At 38.5% G+C, this 15,861-nt stretch overlaps 1 protein-coding gene across 12 annotated transcripts in view; it reads right to left on the bottom strand.

Moving 5' to 3' along the window:
* Window positions 1-15,861, bottom strand: part of MCF2L (MCF.2 cell line derived transforming sequence like) — a 148,159-nt gene that overhangs the window by 4,829 nt on the left and 127,469 nt on the right. For 8 of the 12 annotated variants that reach the window (XM_039714382.1, XM_039714385.1, XM_039714383.1 and 5 more), the window contains 13 exons: window positions 15,507-15,573; window positions 11,586-11,701; window positions 10,497-10,566; window positions 9,218-9,310; window positions 8,986-9,078; window positions 7,879-8,004; window positions 7,018-7,239; window positions 6,416-6,508; window positions 5,824-5,902; window positions 5,607-5,679; window positions 4,307-4,422; window positions 2,662-2,721; window positions 2,244-2,318 (listed from right to left, as the gene is read on the bottom strand). In XM_039714382.1, coding sequence (XP_039570316.1) covers window positions 2,244-2,318; window positions 2,662-2,721; window positions 4,307-4,422; window positions 5,607-5,679; window positions 5,824-5,902; window positions 6,416-6,508; window positions 7,018-7,239; window positions 7,879-8,004; window positions 8,986-9,078; window positions 9,218-9,310; window positions 10,497-10,566; window positions 11,586-11,701; window positions 15,507-15,573 — 1,283 coding nt within the window. Of the gene's footprint in view, window positions 1-2,243; window positions 2,319-2,661; window positions 2,722-3,565; window positions 3,653-4,306; window positions 4,423-5,606; window positions 5,680-5,823; window positions 5,903-6,415; window positions 6,509-7,017; window positions 7,240-7,878; window positions 8,005-8,985; window positions 9,079-9,217; window positions 9,311-10,496; window positions 10,567-11,585; window positions 11,702-15,506; window positions 15,574-15,861 lie in introns of all 12 variants that reach the window. The other 4 variants (XM_039714386.1, XM_039714387.1, XM_039714393.1 and 1 more) reach the window with 3 other exon arrangements.

The following is a 15,861-nucleotide window of genomic DNA, read 5'->3' as shown; positions in this document are numbered from 1 at the left end:
TTAGAAACAGTACCAATGAGTTTCACAAAAGAAAAAGGAAGAGTAAATCACTCTAAGAGCCTGTAACCTCATACTCACTGGATATCAGCTTGGGTATATTTTGGGTAACAGCTCTTGTTCCCCAGCCTCTTCTTATATTATGCTGATGTGCTAAGAGCAGACTGGCCTGATCCTGCCATACCACGGATACTCCTCCTCATGCAAGCTGGCACTCTACAATTAACAAGTCTTTCTGCTGGGAAGGGAGGCGATCACTACGGTAGAATTCACATTAGCGAACTATGGGAGTGAAATTATGCATGTATATTCCATCTGTGCGTGTTCTCCAGGGTGGGACTACATCAGAGCTCCCAATAAAGGCAGGGAAGGAAAAGGGTAGGCAGTCCTGAGAAATGACAAGGTTATTCAGAAATTATTTTAGATATAATGATGCCAGGGAAACCAAGAATTCATTAAAGTCTTCCTGCTGGGAAGGGAGGTGATCACTGTGGTAGAATTCACATTAGCAAACTATGGGAGTGAAATTACGCATGTACATTCCATCTGTGTGTGTGTGTTCTCCAGGATGGGACTACATCAGAGCTCCCTAAAAAGGCAGGGAAGGAAAAGGGTAGGCAGTCCTGAGAAATGACAAGGTTATTCAGAAATTATTTTAGATATAATGATGCCAGGGAAACCAAGAATTCATTAACTGCTTCTCTTCAGAAATAATCTAACAGGTTTCTCCAAAGAGCTATGATCAGACTATGACATGTAATTCTGACACTAGTTCATATTCCTTGAGCTCAGCATAAATCAGAGCAATGCAGCAGTGAAAGGAAATGAATGGGGGCCATGAGCTCTGCTGTGGCCATCACCAGGCACAGTTTCATCCCAAAATGCCTGGGTCAGCTCCATGCTCATCCCTCTTTGAGCTGGGCAAGGAAAAGAGATAAAGTGCCATAAAATAGATTGGAAGGTGCAAGACAGAAGGAGGAGTTAGTAGATGTTTTAAATTAATTTACTTGGTTTAGTGGTTTCATAAAGTAAGATGCTTCTTACTCTAGATGGGACAGAACACCAAATCGGATAAGCCTGTTCCAAGGACACAATAATTTTACTGTAAATCAGCAATGATCTAGGACTCTCTTCCTTGGAAAATTCCAGCACCTGAGGAAAAGGCCATAGAACACACTTTTCTTTCAGAAATTTTTGGGCCCTCAGGATTTCCATGGTACCTGGAGTTCTCTGAGTTTTGTCTGCTACCTGCAGGAGAATAACCTCATATCTCATAAGTCTCATATCCACCCTTGTGGTGTTTCTGCACATGTTTAGCCCAGGAATACATTGCCTGCTGCTCAGCAAGGTGAATGATGTTGCAGTTTCTGCAGCACAGCAGCTGAGCTTGCACCATTTCCATAGACAAGACAACAGGCTTCAGAAACCTGGAGGGGAGGCTGATGGTAGGGATTGAAACAGCTTCAGGTTTAGACAAATATTTTCTAAAGAACATAGTGGTGGAAAGAGTTGGGAGGAGAGGGACTGCTCTCCTTGTACTCTCTACTACTCTAGTTCATTAGCCCTAGGGATTTGTACTCAAACTTTCACCATCAGCCCTGCTGGTTAGAAATGGGTTGTTTATTGAAGTACTTTCCTATTCTCTGCTTAGCTGTGAGTTAGGAGGATGGGAGGCAAATTGCTGCAAGGGGCTCAGTTAAGTCATCTGGGGTTCACAGGGTAGTAAAAGTTGCCAACTATCACCCAAAGAAAAATGCAACAGGGCTGTGTCTGCAGTAATAAATGCAGATCTAAAATGGAAATTCCTCATAACAGTGATCTCAGTTTTGGAATTATTTTTTTTTCTTAGAAATTAAATCCTCGCCACAAGGGCCCCAGTGAGAGAAGGATTCTAACACTTGGAAAAACATGGTGGCAGAGTAGCTGGGCAGTCCTGTAATTCCATTAAACACATGGCAGCCTGTAATTCCATTAAACACATGGCTTCTGGCTCTCTTCAGCAACAGATCTCTTTCCCCATCTTCTAAAAACTAGTTACTCATATGCTACTCTATGTAAACCAAGGTAAAACTTCAACCAGTTGTGCTATCAAAACCAGTATATATAGATCCCCTTGGAAAAACACAGCTGATGTCAATAGTCCTGCACACAACAGCATCACACAGGTATTCTCAGCACTCTGATGTAACATGCTACATGAGGGATGTGTGGGTTCTTGTGGTGTACAAGATGTGGCAGCACTGTACCTCTTGAACCAAAAGGAGTTGGGTCACTCACTACTTCGTGCCGTTTGGCTTTTTTGTCAGGACTGGTAGGAGAAGCTGCAGGAGGATGAATAGGTAAAAAAACACAGAAGAGAGATATTGAAGAACTGGAAAAAGGAGAATAGGTGGATTGCATGCTAAATACCTTTGAGTTTACACTGGAAAACAAGTGGATTTCTGTAATAAAATTTTAGCTGTCACTGGTGCATGGCAGCAGAAGGAATTAACTATTTACAAGTAGATATTTGAAGATAAATGGACAAATTTATTTTACAGTAATAGATTAAAATATATGTAACCTTTCCTAAATTGACTAGACATCAACTGAATACTTCAATTTCAGGCAAACATTACCAAATTAAGCAATCATTTTAATGTAAATCTAGTGTTACAGCAATACCTGGTCCTGTAAGAAGGATCATTGGCAATGTCTGGCTTTTAGCAGAAGGAGATGGAGTTTCTGTCAAGGCAAGCATGGGACATTAGTGCTCACCTCTATAGCATTAGATAAACAATCCTAGAGTCTTTCCAGAAAGAACTCAAAGGTAATTGGGTTTTAAACAGGCATTCTGATGGGGAAAAAATACCATGCTGTTGATCAAGTGCCATCATCTTAATGCAATTCAGACTGTTCAAAGACAGCTCTTCAAAGCAAGAAGTGACTGTACCAGTGTGATTACTTGGCAGGAGGAAGCAAGAAAAGTCTCAAACACTTTTTTCCTGTCTAGGAAAAAAGAGGCAAAGACCACTTCTGGAAGAATAGGGAAATTCTTTCTTATTTTTCTATCCAGCAAAACATTGTCAGACACATTCTGCTGTAGTTATTTACGCTTTGAGAATTTTGTTAGCAAGGATGCCGATAAAAAGCCCTCTATAAAACCTTCACAGGATCACCTTGATTCCTTTTTGCCAAGTACAAGTGCATTTGGGGCAGATCCACTGAAGCTAGGAGCAGGCCAGGTGTCTGGTGAGAACACAGCTTCCTTCCTCTAGTTTTTCTACAGAAATGAGGCACTATAAACTCCACCCTTGGCCTTGACAGTGAGATTGGAGGCACTGCAAACCACACTCCTTCTCTTGCATCTCCACAGCCCCACTTTTCCTAGCTGCATCTCCCCCTCCCACTCTGGAGCTGGCTTCCCTTGAAATCTCCCTGTCAGAGGCACCAACTAAGGAACCTAGCTTGACCTTGGAAGAACAAGCTAGTGTGTACACTAAAAACCTACCACACTACACACACGTACAAGGTGATGCTCCAATCACAGCCTTACACAGAAAACAGGCTAGACTTATTTTTAAGTTACCTTTCTGACTTTTGAGGTTAGTAAAGCCCTGCAGCGTAAAGCGCTTTTTTGACAGTACAGAGCATTCTGAGGTAGAGCTAGTGTTGTCTACAAAGGAAGAGAGAGACACAGAAAGAAAAGGGAGAATGCCATGAAAAGATCAAGGCACAAAGTCATTTGCAGCTATGCCAGGAACCTGCACGTTAGAATGAGAAGGGACCACTGAAAGTCTGGGTACAACACAAGTGTCCAGTTCTTGCTGTGCAAGGCCTTGTACTATCAGTAGTTCAATAAATAATTTCCATGATGGGAAAAAAATTAAAGAGAAAAAGCAGAACAGAACAAAAAACTCCCTCTCACATCAAGTAATACCAAGAAATTTTGTCAGAGAAAGAGAACCCTGAGAAGTTGGTCTTCTCTTAAGAGAAGATCTACTGCAGACTTCGGCCTCGTAACAAATAGTTCCCACTTGCCTTTGGCTACCATCCACTCAAGATGGCTTTGGGCCTGTCCACACCACACACTGGAATGCAGAAATCAATCGCAAACTAAGGGCAGATGGGACCAGCACGCTGGGCAGTGTGGGCAGCACTTTGTGGGTGGGCTGCCCTAGGGCTGAAAACAGCAAAGCCCTGCTCCTTCAGGAGCCCTGCTGCCTCCCCTGCACTACCGTGGCTACTCTGCTGGTGGATCTGCCTGTGCAGCTGCAGTGCAGGCATGCTCCTTGCAATTAAAGACCACAACATGTATGGGAAAACTCACCTTTGCCTTTCTCGGGGTACTTTGGTGCTACTGTAGTGCCACAACCTTCTAGACTTGTGAGATCAGCTTTTTTCTCCTCCATTTTTTTGGTATTTCTGATGTGGTTCCGTGAAGGACTGTTTATTAGAAGAGAAGACAATCAATCCAATCACAGGTTTTTACATACAAATATATAGGCTGAAAACTTCCATTCATTTGTTCCTTCTCAGACTGTAGCTTCCAGGACTGAAAAAGTCATTGGTGATTGTGCATTTAAAGCCCATGGGAACATATGGATGAGAAACACCTCTCCTGACTAACTGCAATCACATGTACCACGGCAGTGGGAGTTACTGGAAAGATGGCTCAGGACAACTTCCACTCACTTGCAGCTAACAGGCTCCTCCTGAATGTACTAGGAATAAATGAAGAAAGATAAAGGAATAAACTCTGCCTCTCAGAAGCTCTTAATACAGGAACAAATGAGGGACCTTGCAGTGGATACCCATCACAACTCCATCTGGGAATGGGATAGAGAAAGACACTCCACAAATACAATATATCTGGGAAATTCTCCCTGAGCAATAAGTAGATGCATAAAAGATGCAGGGCAGACAGCTACCAATATATATTTGAGCACACACCACATGGACGTGAGCACATGGGCTTGTGGATAGGTATATGCACACACACATGAAAAACCAGACTGAGTAGCAGAGGATTAAAGAGAGGTGTCAGGCAAGGGCAGAACAACAGATGGGAACAGAAGAATATATAGGTTGGTATGGGGAAGGATAGAAAAAAAAACAACTTCACCCTGAAATTGGGACACTGGAGGAATTAACACATTACTTTGGTTAAAAAAAAAGTAAATTGGAGTAAAAGAACAAGAGACAGAGAAAAGATACTGCTGTGAAAAAGCCAAAAAAGAAGATTGGAAAAGGAAGAAAAAGTAAAGGAAAAGAACAGTGAAGGAAGAAAAAAGCTTCATAAAAAGAAAAAAAAAAGTTCCATAAAACTCTCTTATCTGGACCATAATGTATATAATCAGCTGCTCAACATGCAGACACATAATCCCATCAGGATTTTGGCTGGTGTAGAAAATTATATTTCAGTGGCATTCTCTATCAGTTGGCAAACCACATGCCACTGCTGCTCAGTTTAACAGCTCTGGAAATGTATAAACTCCAGGCTTTACAGCTTTACAGTAAGAAGAGAACTAAAACCTTAAAACACCAGGACCAGTATTAAGGGGTAGCAATGAAGAGCTGCAATTCAGATGTATTAGTATATGCACAAGATGATGTGACAACATACTTACCTTGCACAAGATGATGCTGGTAGTGGTAGAGGTAAGCTCTGTGTTTGTTCTAGTGTCCTGTGCTGACTAGCTTCTATAACAGAGAAAAGAAAAAGAACTATTAGAATTAATTTGTGTCCCACACCAGGAAGATCTAGAGGGCAGGATCTGAGGATCGAAGAGAAAATAGATTTAAAAAGATTGACAAATAAAAAAGAGAATCTCCGAAGTATTTTACCTCTGCATGCCTGCAGTTGACTCGTTAGCACTTTTCTTATTTCATTTACCCAAGTAGCTTTAACTTCAGGGGTTGGTGCCTACCCAAAAATAAATACAATCAGCCATCAAGCACAGAATAGTTACTACACAAATAGTTACATGCCAAAGCATAGCCTCAGAGGAATCGTTCAAGAGGGATAGACAAAGCTCCCCCTCCAGTGCTTCTGTGACCAGAAACTGGTTGTAGCCACTGGAACAGGCTGAGGCAGAGGCTGTGCATGTGCTGCAGCCAAGCCCCATCTCCCAAGCCATCCACTACTTCAGTGACAGCTATAGTAATGTGTATAAATATCCTCTATGGACACTGTAAGATGTGATTAATTTTTTTCCCCAGAAGTCTCTTTCATTGAAATATGATTAAGGTATTCTTTTTTTTCTCTACATTTCCTCATAACACTCTAGAAGTGATATAACAGAGGGGAAAAACCCTCCAGATCTTCTTAGGGTTAGACTCCTCCTCCCCTTTTTTCTTCTCTCTCTCTTTTTTTGTTTTTGGTTTTGTTTTGTTTTGTTTTTTTGAATGTAGGGCCATGTAGGGCCATGTTATTTACCTGTACAATGTAAACTTCTTCCCTTGCATTATACCAGATTTCAAATTTTTTTGCATCACCTTTGACATTTTCTGTTATTCCAACTGCAGCCATCTGGAAGCAAAGAGAACAGAAGCTGACCTACTGCATTGCAATTATGTTAAAAACAGAAGAGGGAAATCTACTGGTATTCTTTGGTACCTTATTTCTGAAAAGGAAAACCCCATCTGGCTTCTTGCACAAGGAAAAGAATAGCTAACAATTTGTGATCTGTGTGTTGGAGACAAGAGATTTAGTGCTTTGTATCAGCCTGGCTACCTTGGAGGGAAGAAGTGTGTAGGTACATTAGATTGAGACTGACTCGTAAAATGTTGCTTTTAAAATCCAGACCAACAAACCCTTCATGATTTTTATATTACCTTTCCCTATGTTTTCTGTGTGATTAATGCAACTGCCTTTCAGCTGGACAGACAGCAACACAAAATAACACAGACCTGCAGCACCAGTCAGGTTTGTCTGAAAGAGTGAAGTTCCCAGTACAATGCTGCAACACAGGTTTGCAGATAAAACCAGAATATTACTACAGGCTAAGCCCTCAGTACCTTGACTGATCAGTGTCTTACATTTAAGGAGTGTTTGTAGCTATAAGAAGGTGCTTTCTCATATCCCTCTCCATTTTCTTCTCGCTTTTTACAGAACAGCACTGCTTTCTCATGGAGGAAGAGGTGTCGCTGCATTGGCTTGAAGCGTGCCAAATCTTTCACCTTTGTGTGACCCTTTTTATGGTCAGTCCAGACATTGAAGGATCCCTGCATTAAAAGCTTGCCCAGCTCATTCAGGTTTCCCTGGAACAAAAAAACCAGTCATGTTTGTAACTACAGAGATAACATCAGATTACAATAGACTCCGAACAGGTCTTCAGAAGAATGTTGTTCCCAATAATCTCTCATTTCAGTGTTTATGTTGGATTTGGAAATGCAATGAAATCAGTGTTGAATTTCTCCATATAATTTGCACTGGCCATCACTGTTCAGGCAGGATTCTACAGTTGAAAGTACCAGTAGCAGAGGCACTGGCACAGAGAACTACACACAGAGAGAGGGAAGCAAAATACATGTTTGGTTATTTGGTTTTTCCCCGCAAACTCTGCTCCAAATCTGCTTATGTATTGTTTTGGGCTTTGTTATTTTTTTGGGGAACTGAAAGTTTTGGATGTAGTTTTACACCCAAAACAAAGAACAAAGAAAAACAAAGATCAAAGGAAAAACCAGCTTAGGTAGACAGAGGAAAATATTAGTCATAGCAGGAAAACTTCAACAGTATAAAGAGATCCCTTCCTATTATTTTCATTACACAATTAAGTTAAAAGCATGTTTTGTAAAACACTCTTCTCATTATTAGTACATAGTATAGGGCATGCTGTACATATATCTAAAAAAGAAATGTAAATAAAGTTAAAAGTAAGCAAAAATACTGCTACTTACATCATAGCCTGTAATGGCTATCTGGTGCATGGAATCATTAACTGCTTTAAGAATGCCCAGGATAGATGTTAGTGCTTCCTGAAGATCTTCAGCACCTTCACAGTTCTTACTGTACTTCAACATTTCCTGAGTGCAATGGAATGACAACACACTTACCTAGCTTTTGAAACAGTAGCAACTAGTCAAACTTAAATTACTCTTTTAATTATGGCAAGACCTTGCATGCTTGTAGCAGATTTACCCTTACTGCATTGGGTACTGGCTACACATCTAAAAAGGAATCCCTTCTCTAAAGGGATTACTGGTGAAGCAGCATCTTCCAATTTGATACAGATGAACACAGCAGCAAGTTCATTTGGAACTTCTCTGACTTCACAGTAGAAAAATAGGAATTTAGTCATGGACTGTAGGAAGTTATTTTAAGTAAAAAACCTTTATAATTCTCCTCTTTTTACACAAGACTGAAGTAATTAATTCTTTAAAGGCTGTTAACAGCTCAGTTTTAACTCGAGTAAATCTGGTTTGAGGTGAATTTTTAAGCTACTGTTAAATACAAGAATTGTAACATGTCTTTGTGAGAAATATTTTAAACATGGCAAAATGTTATATCATACTATAAATAAATTTATGCTAGTATATTGCTGTTATTTTGCTCTCTCAGTACAGCATATTTAAGTGACTCGCAACAGCCTCCTCCATACAAACACCATGCAGTGCTCACTCTCAAGTGCATTTCCCAGAGTCCAGCAAGAGAAGTTGCTGCAATATGGGTGGGGTGACCATAACTGAAGTACTTCAGATACTCTATCATCTTTTTTTTAAGGGTTTCTTGAACCTTCTGTTTTCCCCTCAACTTTGCACCTACTTTTCAGATGCAATCTAAGGGCAAAAGTAGTTACACAAGATGTCTCTGTGCAATGTTTGCTCATTAGAAATTTTTTGACTGAAAGAAAAAAGAACTGACTTGAAAACTGATGAACAGGGATTTGGGTTTCCATTTACACACCTGCTCACTAACTTTTAGGTTTCTCTCCAACAGGATGAGAGAAGCAGCATTCAAAAAAACTGCAAAAAATATGCTTAGCATTATAGTTTAGTAAGGCTTACCTTTAGCAATAATTGGTATTTGGTTATTCTTTGAACAGGTTTCAGCAAGTACGAGTCCAAACTGAGCTTGTGGTCGAGTTTCCTTTGACATTCCTGTAATCAGGGTTGGATTTCATCAGGACACTAATCAGTATTTGCTCTTGAGAAACTTCAGTAAAAATAAACCAAACAAAAAACCCCAACCCCAACAAAATCAAAGCCACCATTATTTTAGGGATTCAGGCAAGCATACCTGGAAAAATACAGAGTCTGAAAACTGCCTCCACAAACTTTCAGATCGAGGTTTATTTTGACAGTATTTTTCATAAATCTGGAAGTCTTCCATCTGGAATTGGGGCGACAAGCAAAAAATTCATGAATTCTTGTGACTTTAATATACAAAGCTCATAGCAATTTTTTTCATTTTCAATAATGCTATGAAAGAATCCACCACCACCAAAAATTGAATCATTGTTTTTTCCTTAGCATGCCTCTAGGAATTGCAAAATCACTGATTTTGTAATGGCTACTAATTTGCAAAATAAAACATTCTTGTTAATTTTTGCTTCAGTTGAATGTTAAACACCTCATGAAGAAGCATATGTTATATTTACAAATATATTTCTACTACAATATGAAAAATATCTCTCTGTGTGCCCAGCCACGAGACCCACTTTGTAGATTTTTTAAAAGACTTTGTCCTTTTCCTTTATTTTCTTTTCACAAATGTATTTTTCACCAGGATTCACACGAAGGTAAATCAAGCAGTTTGCTCTCCCTTATTACTTAAAAAATTAAATAGCATTACTTCAGTACTTGCTGAAAGCAAAAGGAAATAAAGACTGTTGAAAATGTCATAGTAACCATAGATATAAAGGAAAGAGCAGGCAGGAAATCAGCAGGCACAGAAGCACCTCCATCCCTCAGTTTTAGGAAACAGCATCAAAATGGATGTAGGCAGTAAAACAGAAGGGAGAGGGATGGCTCCTCCCAGGAGCTTTAGAGCATCAATAGGCAGCAACAGCAGGAGTCTGATTTTCATACACACATTCTTATTTAGCCTTTAGCATAATACAGGTGAGACTCATTGGTTAGCATATCCCCAATTTAAAAAGTTTATTTTTGTCATAGTGTTCTTTTTTTGTAACAAAAATGTTTTGGACTTACTCTGTTGAGGTGTACTCTTTAAAGAAAACAGAAAAGAACAAAACAACAATCCACTAAAGAAATCTAACCAAGTAAACCAACCATTTATAGTGATGTGAAACAATGCAGAGCATGATTCCTCTTTATGCTTTCCTGACTGACACTTTAAAAAAGCAGTTTTCTTTTAAGAATATAGTAGTTTCTTTCTAACAAAATCAATTGTACTGCATAAGGGAAAGATCTCAACTCTCAAATAACATCTAAATTCTCAACCTATTACATGCTCAGGACAAACAAAGGGGATGTGGTGGTAATGAGAATCACTCTCACGTGTTACAGCCCTAAAGAGGTTTGTGAATGAAGTGCCAGCAAAAGGCCACACACACCTGGTCCAGAAAGCACCGTCCTACTAGTTCTGGGTATTCCACATAGGTTTCTAGTTCTCTCAAGAATATCCTATGGGAAAGAAAATTTTCTTAGACCACATAATCAGGAAAAGTGTCATAATGTTCACAGTCTTGCAATTAGTTTTCTAAACTTTCAGAAACAGAGTTGTAATGCTGCCAAATTAAACATAATTCTTTGTGTACTTCAAAGGGGATAGCAAATTAAAACAAATATTCTGACCAATTTATTTTAGCTTACTGTGTCTGCAACTGAAATCAAATGCAGTGTTGGAGAAGGAAGGGGGATTTAATTTCCCTTCCTTATGTATTCAGCAGCAGGATTTGTACAGTTTAAAGTGTTTGGGTTTTGCTTTCCAAATACCAAACACCACACACCAAACGACTCAAAAACCACCATCCCAAAATTGAAAATAAACCCATCTGAAACACAAATTAAAAAAATCGAGTGACAAAGCATTCATTCTAGTTTTGACTGAATAAGAAACAACTATTTAATATGCTTAACTTCTCTTGAAAATCAATTTCCCTTTCCTATGAATTTAAATATAATCCTATGAAGAAACACCTCTCTAGCAGCAAGGACTCAGACTTCAGAGAGGTCACTCATTATATATTTTAATATATACAAATAAATATGGTTTTATATATTAATGTTATATATTATTTAATACATCTATAGAAATATAAAATTAATCACCCTCAATCAGATGTAAGAGTTGAGAATTTGTGGTTTAGAACCATAATTCACTTTCCATAGCAAAAGCAATGAAAAAAAGAAATGCAAATAAAACCTACTTTAATTATCTTGTAACCAGATTCAAATATCTTGCTTCAGAAAGACGACCACAATGCAAAATTCTACCTGTGTACTGCATGTATGCAGTTTCACACAGCTTTGCTCATCTTCCACAGATATTTTGCTTTTCCTCTTCTAAGCAATACAATGTTGACATGCCATACAGACAAGCAGAACTCTGTAAAGACCTTTTAGCAATCTAAGGCAGATCAAAATACAAAGTAAAGAATCTCATCCAAATGCTGTTCTTAGAACCAAATGCAAATCCTCACCTATTGTGAAAGTGATAAATCTCTTCCATATTCCCAAACAAGATATCTTTCTTATTTTGCAGTTCTGGTGGAATGAGATGAGCCATCAAGGGGTTGTCCATCTCTGCAGCATAACCCTGCAACACAGGAGAGAGGCACAATTATTGTCTCCCTTTACTTGCAGTACTTCTCTAACAAGGCAGTCTGCCTTCAGGCTGACGAACAGACAAGAAAGAGCTCAGTCTTAATCATGAAAGAAGAATACAAATTCTGTTTTCCCATCACCCCACTCAGACATACACAAAGTCATTAGAAAGACACTTGAGTAAATCCTAGAATTCTAGATAAGTGAAGAGGAAACAAAATTTGCAATAATTTTCACTGAGTTAAGGCTCTACATTCCTATACTGCTTACAAATTATAGCTCATACTCTTTTTGCTAAGACTTTACACATCTGAATTTAGAGTCACAATTCCAGTACACACACAAACCTTCATGCCTGTCTTAGCCATTGCTATGAAGGAATAAGCTGACTGTAGTTATTTCTGCAGGTAACAGAAACCATTAAGCTAAAAATCTTCCATTTGCTTTAGTACCCAAAGGAGTAACTTTAGATTCCCACATCCTCCACTTGTCATGTAAGCACACATTCTCTTGTCTGTTTATCTGGCACAGAAAAGGACACAAGTGGCTTTAGTCCAGGACTGTTCTCCTTTGGCCTGAGGTAACTAATCTGCCTTCTCTCTAAACACCAAAAAACCCTAAATAAACAAAACACTCCCAACAAGTCAACCAGAAAAATGGCAGGAATTATCTAACACCTGCATTATAAGCAGATTTCTTAATATAAATACATTTCTTAGCATACAGGCATTGAAGGAAGATGATTCTATCTTTTTTAGATTTGCATTAGACTTCTCTCCCTTGTGGTTTGTTGGTTTTTAAAATTATTTTAAACACAAGGTGATCCTTGCATTAAGTCACATTGATTATAATAAACCACACCAAATTATAACAAACCAAATAATTAAAAGATACATAAAAGTACACATACAATTAAGATTTTCAACCTTTTCAACATGTGGTCCAAACTACAGAAAGTAGAACTAGTTGGTAAAGTCAGCTAACCTGAAGAATTCAAGCATTTGGATAGAACAGAATTTTTTTAAAGAACCCAGAATCAGCCCTTTTAAAGTCTGTGTATTTTTTCCTGAAACACCACACACAAAAAAACCCCCAAAAAACCCAATACAAAAAAACCAAAAAACAAACAAAAAAATCCAAACCAAAACAAAACCTCCCAGTGTGTATAGGCAAAGAAGATGGATCTCATAAATAGCTAAGCATTGGTTCCTTTCTCATATTTTTCCTGCCCCAAGCAGGAAAATGTGGAGTCTGAAAAAAAGAGAGTGGGATAAATAAACTAAGGAAAATTGTATAGCCTTAAAAATGTAAACAATTTTAGATAAAATGGAGTTAAATTTTTTTCAACAGGAAAAGAACTGCTGCAGCCAGCATGCAGTTTAGATGAAGAGCTCCACAAAGAGAATGATTTCCACTTTAAGTCAAGATGATATCGAACACAGCAGCTCAGCCAGCTCTGGCAAAAAGAAGAATATCAAATTTAGCTCAGGTGAAAGTAAGCCTGACAGAGTTCATTACTTGTGAATTTTAAAGGAACAAAAGCGTGAAATACATAGATTGACAAAAAGTTTTTGTAATCTTTTTCACTTTAGGCTGATGTATTTTTAAAATTTGCTATAAAAAGCTTCATGTTTTACTACCTATGCAGTAGTTGTGTTTTAAGAAAAGAGACAGAAAGCTACTTAATACAGCCACAGAGATTATTTAATCTCACTTGAAAAAAGGTTTAAGGCCTTGCTTAGTCTTTCATTTGAAATCTGCTCTAAAACCATTGAAGTAAATGGAAAAAAGGGTAGAATTCAATACCTAAAAATAAACTAGACCAGTATTCTTCTCCCAGTAAAGATTACGGAATTTCACAGACTAAAGTGGCATGACCATGGTTATTAATGAAAGAAAAATTATTGATCTTGGATAAGCTATAGCCATTTCTAAATAATCAATCTTGGGAAACTACCTTACTTTTTTTCTGTTGGAATCCTTGGCAGACAGAAAATGCATGGCAAACAAACAGGACGTAATAAGAGTAGACACTGTGTCTACAAAGGAATACCAGATTATTTTACAGGAATAAATGAAAGATTAATAGAACAGGAGAGACAAAGGGAATGGGAGAACAGCCAGAACTATGAACAAATAACTAGAATTCCTCAAAAGCTGGAAGACTGCCACTGAGCCATACCTCAGCAAGGATCTGATCCAGAATTACAGCTGGCACTCCCAATCACCCAAGTCCAAGCCAGAGGGTTACCAAACTGCAAGGAGGCACAGAGAGGTGTGCTGGGCATAGAGTACTGGAGTGTCACTCACAGTGCCACAAAACCAAGACACTTGGCCCAGCAAGACAGGAGTTGCACTGCACTCTGTGGAAAACTGGAGTAATACCACAGGAATAGAAAGATGCTCCAGCAGCAGCAATAAGGACCAAAAATCCTCAAACTTTTCAAATCTTGATTTTATGAACAGACCTGTACAGATGCATTGCATACAAAAGCAGAGGATAAAGTGATCTTTAAGGCCCACTGGGAGTTGCACTGCAACTATGGAAAACAGGAGTAATACCACGGAATAGAAAGACGCTCCAGTAGCAGCAATAAGGACCAAAAATCCTCAAACTATTGAAATCTTGGTATTATGAACAGACCTGTACAGATGCATTGCATACAAAAGCAGAGGATAAAGTGATCTTTAAGACCCACTCCAAAGTGACCTGGATTTATTACCACATGTCAGATGTGACCATCCTGCTGTAATCAACACTTCCAGCACTTGGACTGAACACAGCATGTAAATGCTGTGGGAAGCTCAGCACAAACTAGCAAAACCAAGACCAGAGTCCAAAACCCTCATACACTACTCTCACTTGAAGGTATGTACTCAGAAGTTATCAGTCCTGGTCCATAACTTTTGACAGTTCCTATTAGGAGGTTAGCATTGATACAGACACCAATAATATCCACTTGTCTCAACTCTAGTTCATCCTGATCAAATTATTCAGCCATAGTTATCTGCAACTTCATCACTCCCTGAAATCAAATTGGATTACAGGAAAATGACACATCCATAGCAGAAGACTTGAACTGGAAGAAAAAAAGAATACTGCAGTGTATTTCTACAAGCAACTCAGCAGTGCTGCAGTCATGTTCCTTGAAATCAAATTGGATTACAGGAAAATTACATATCCATAGCTGAAGACTTGAACTGGAGGAAAAAAGAATACTGCAGTGTATTTCTACAAGCAACTCAGCAGTGCTGCAGTCATGCCTCCATAAGTGTGGAGCAAAGGGAGCACCTTTGCTTCCTTGATGATTTCAAATGGGGATTTTATTATATGGCATTCTGTTCCCACAGCTGCACCCAAGACATGTGGAAGTTCACTTAAAGATATGCAAAGGAAGATGTAAGAAACAACTTTTCTCCTCTGACACAGGAGCCTCTTGACGCAGATTCACGTTCCTGTGTGACACATGACCTTCCTGGAACTGACCCAAGACTCTGGAGAGAACTTTTGCAGGAATTAATGATCATTACAAATCTCACTATGATTCCACCTAAATACTAAAGCACGTTTATTTTCTGCTCAATTTGTGTTTTCTAATAAAAAAATCCTAGTTGTATGGCTATTTCTAGGAAAAATCACATATTGTTGCCTCTGTGAAAATATGATGAGAAAGGAAAAACATAATGACCAAGTTGCTTGACAGAACAAACAGAGGCTTTATGGTGGTAAGGAAACATAAGAGAATCCTTGAAATGCAAGAGATTCACCAATATCCAGAGAGAAACTTAGTCTTTACCTCAAGAACACAGAGAAGTTCTTCCACATATGCTCGTTCAGTCTCAATAAGTTCATTCATTACATGCCTGTGGACAAAGAATGATAATTAAGGTGGGCCTATTCACTTATGTAAAGTAATGACTTTACTTCACATAACATTAATTTTGCTTGTTTTTCTTCTTAACTTCAGACAATAAAATAACTGTTTCCAGGTAATGGAAAATGTGATGTTCCATGGATATTCCTGTCATTACCTTATATATCCTTACTGAGATATATGTATTTTTAAAACATTCTAAAATTTTTGAAAATGTGTTTGAACAGGAAAACATAAAATCTAGCAGTTTCAGTGCTGTAGTAACTCAGTTGAAGCA

This window comes from Passer montanus, unplaced genomic scaffold (genome assembly GCF_014805655.1).
Source record: "Passer montanus isolate IOZ18808 unplaced genomic scaffold, ASM1480565v1 scaffold3, whole genome shotgun sequence".
NCBI lineage: Eukaryota > Metazoa > Chordata > Aves > Passeriformes > Passeridae > Passer > Passer montanus.
The sequence above is the reverse complement of the archived record's forward strand: the minus strand, read 5'-3'. Positions and strand labels throughout refer to the sequence as shown.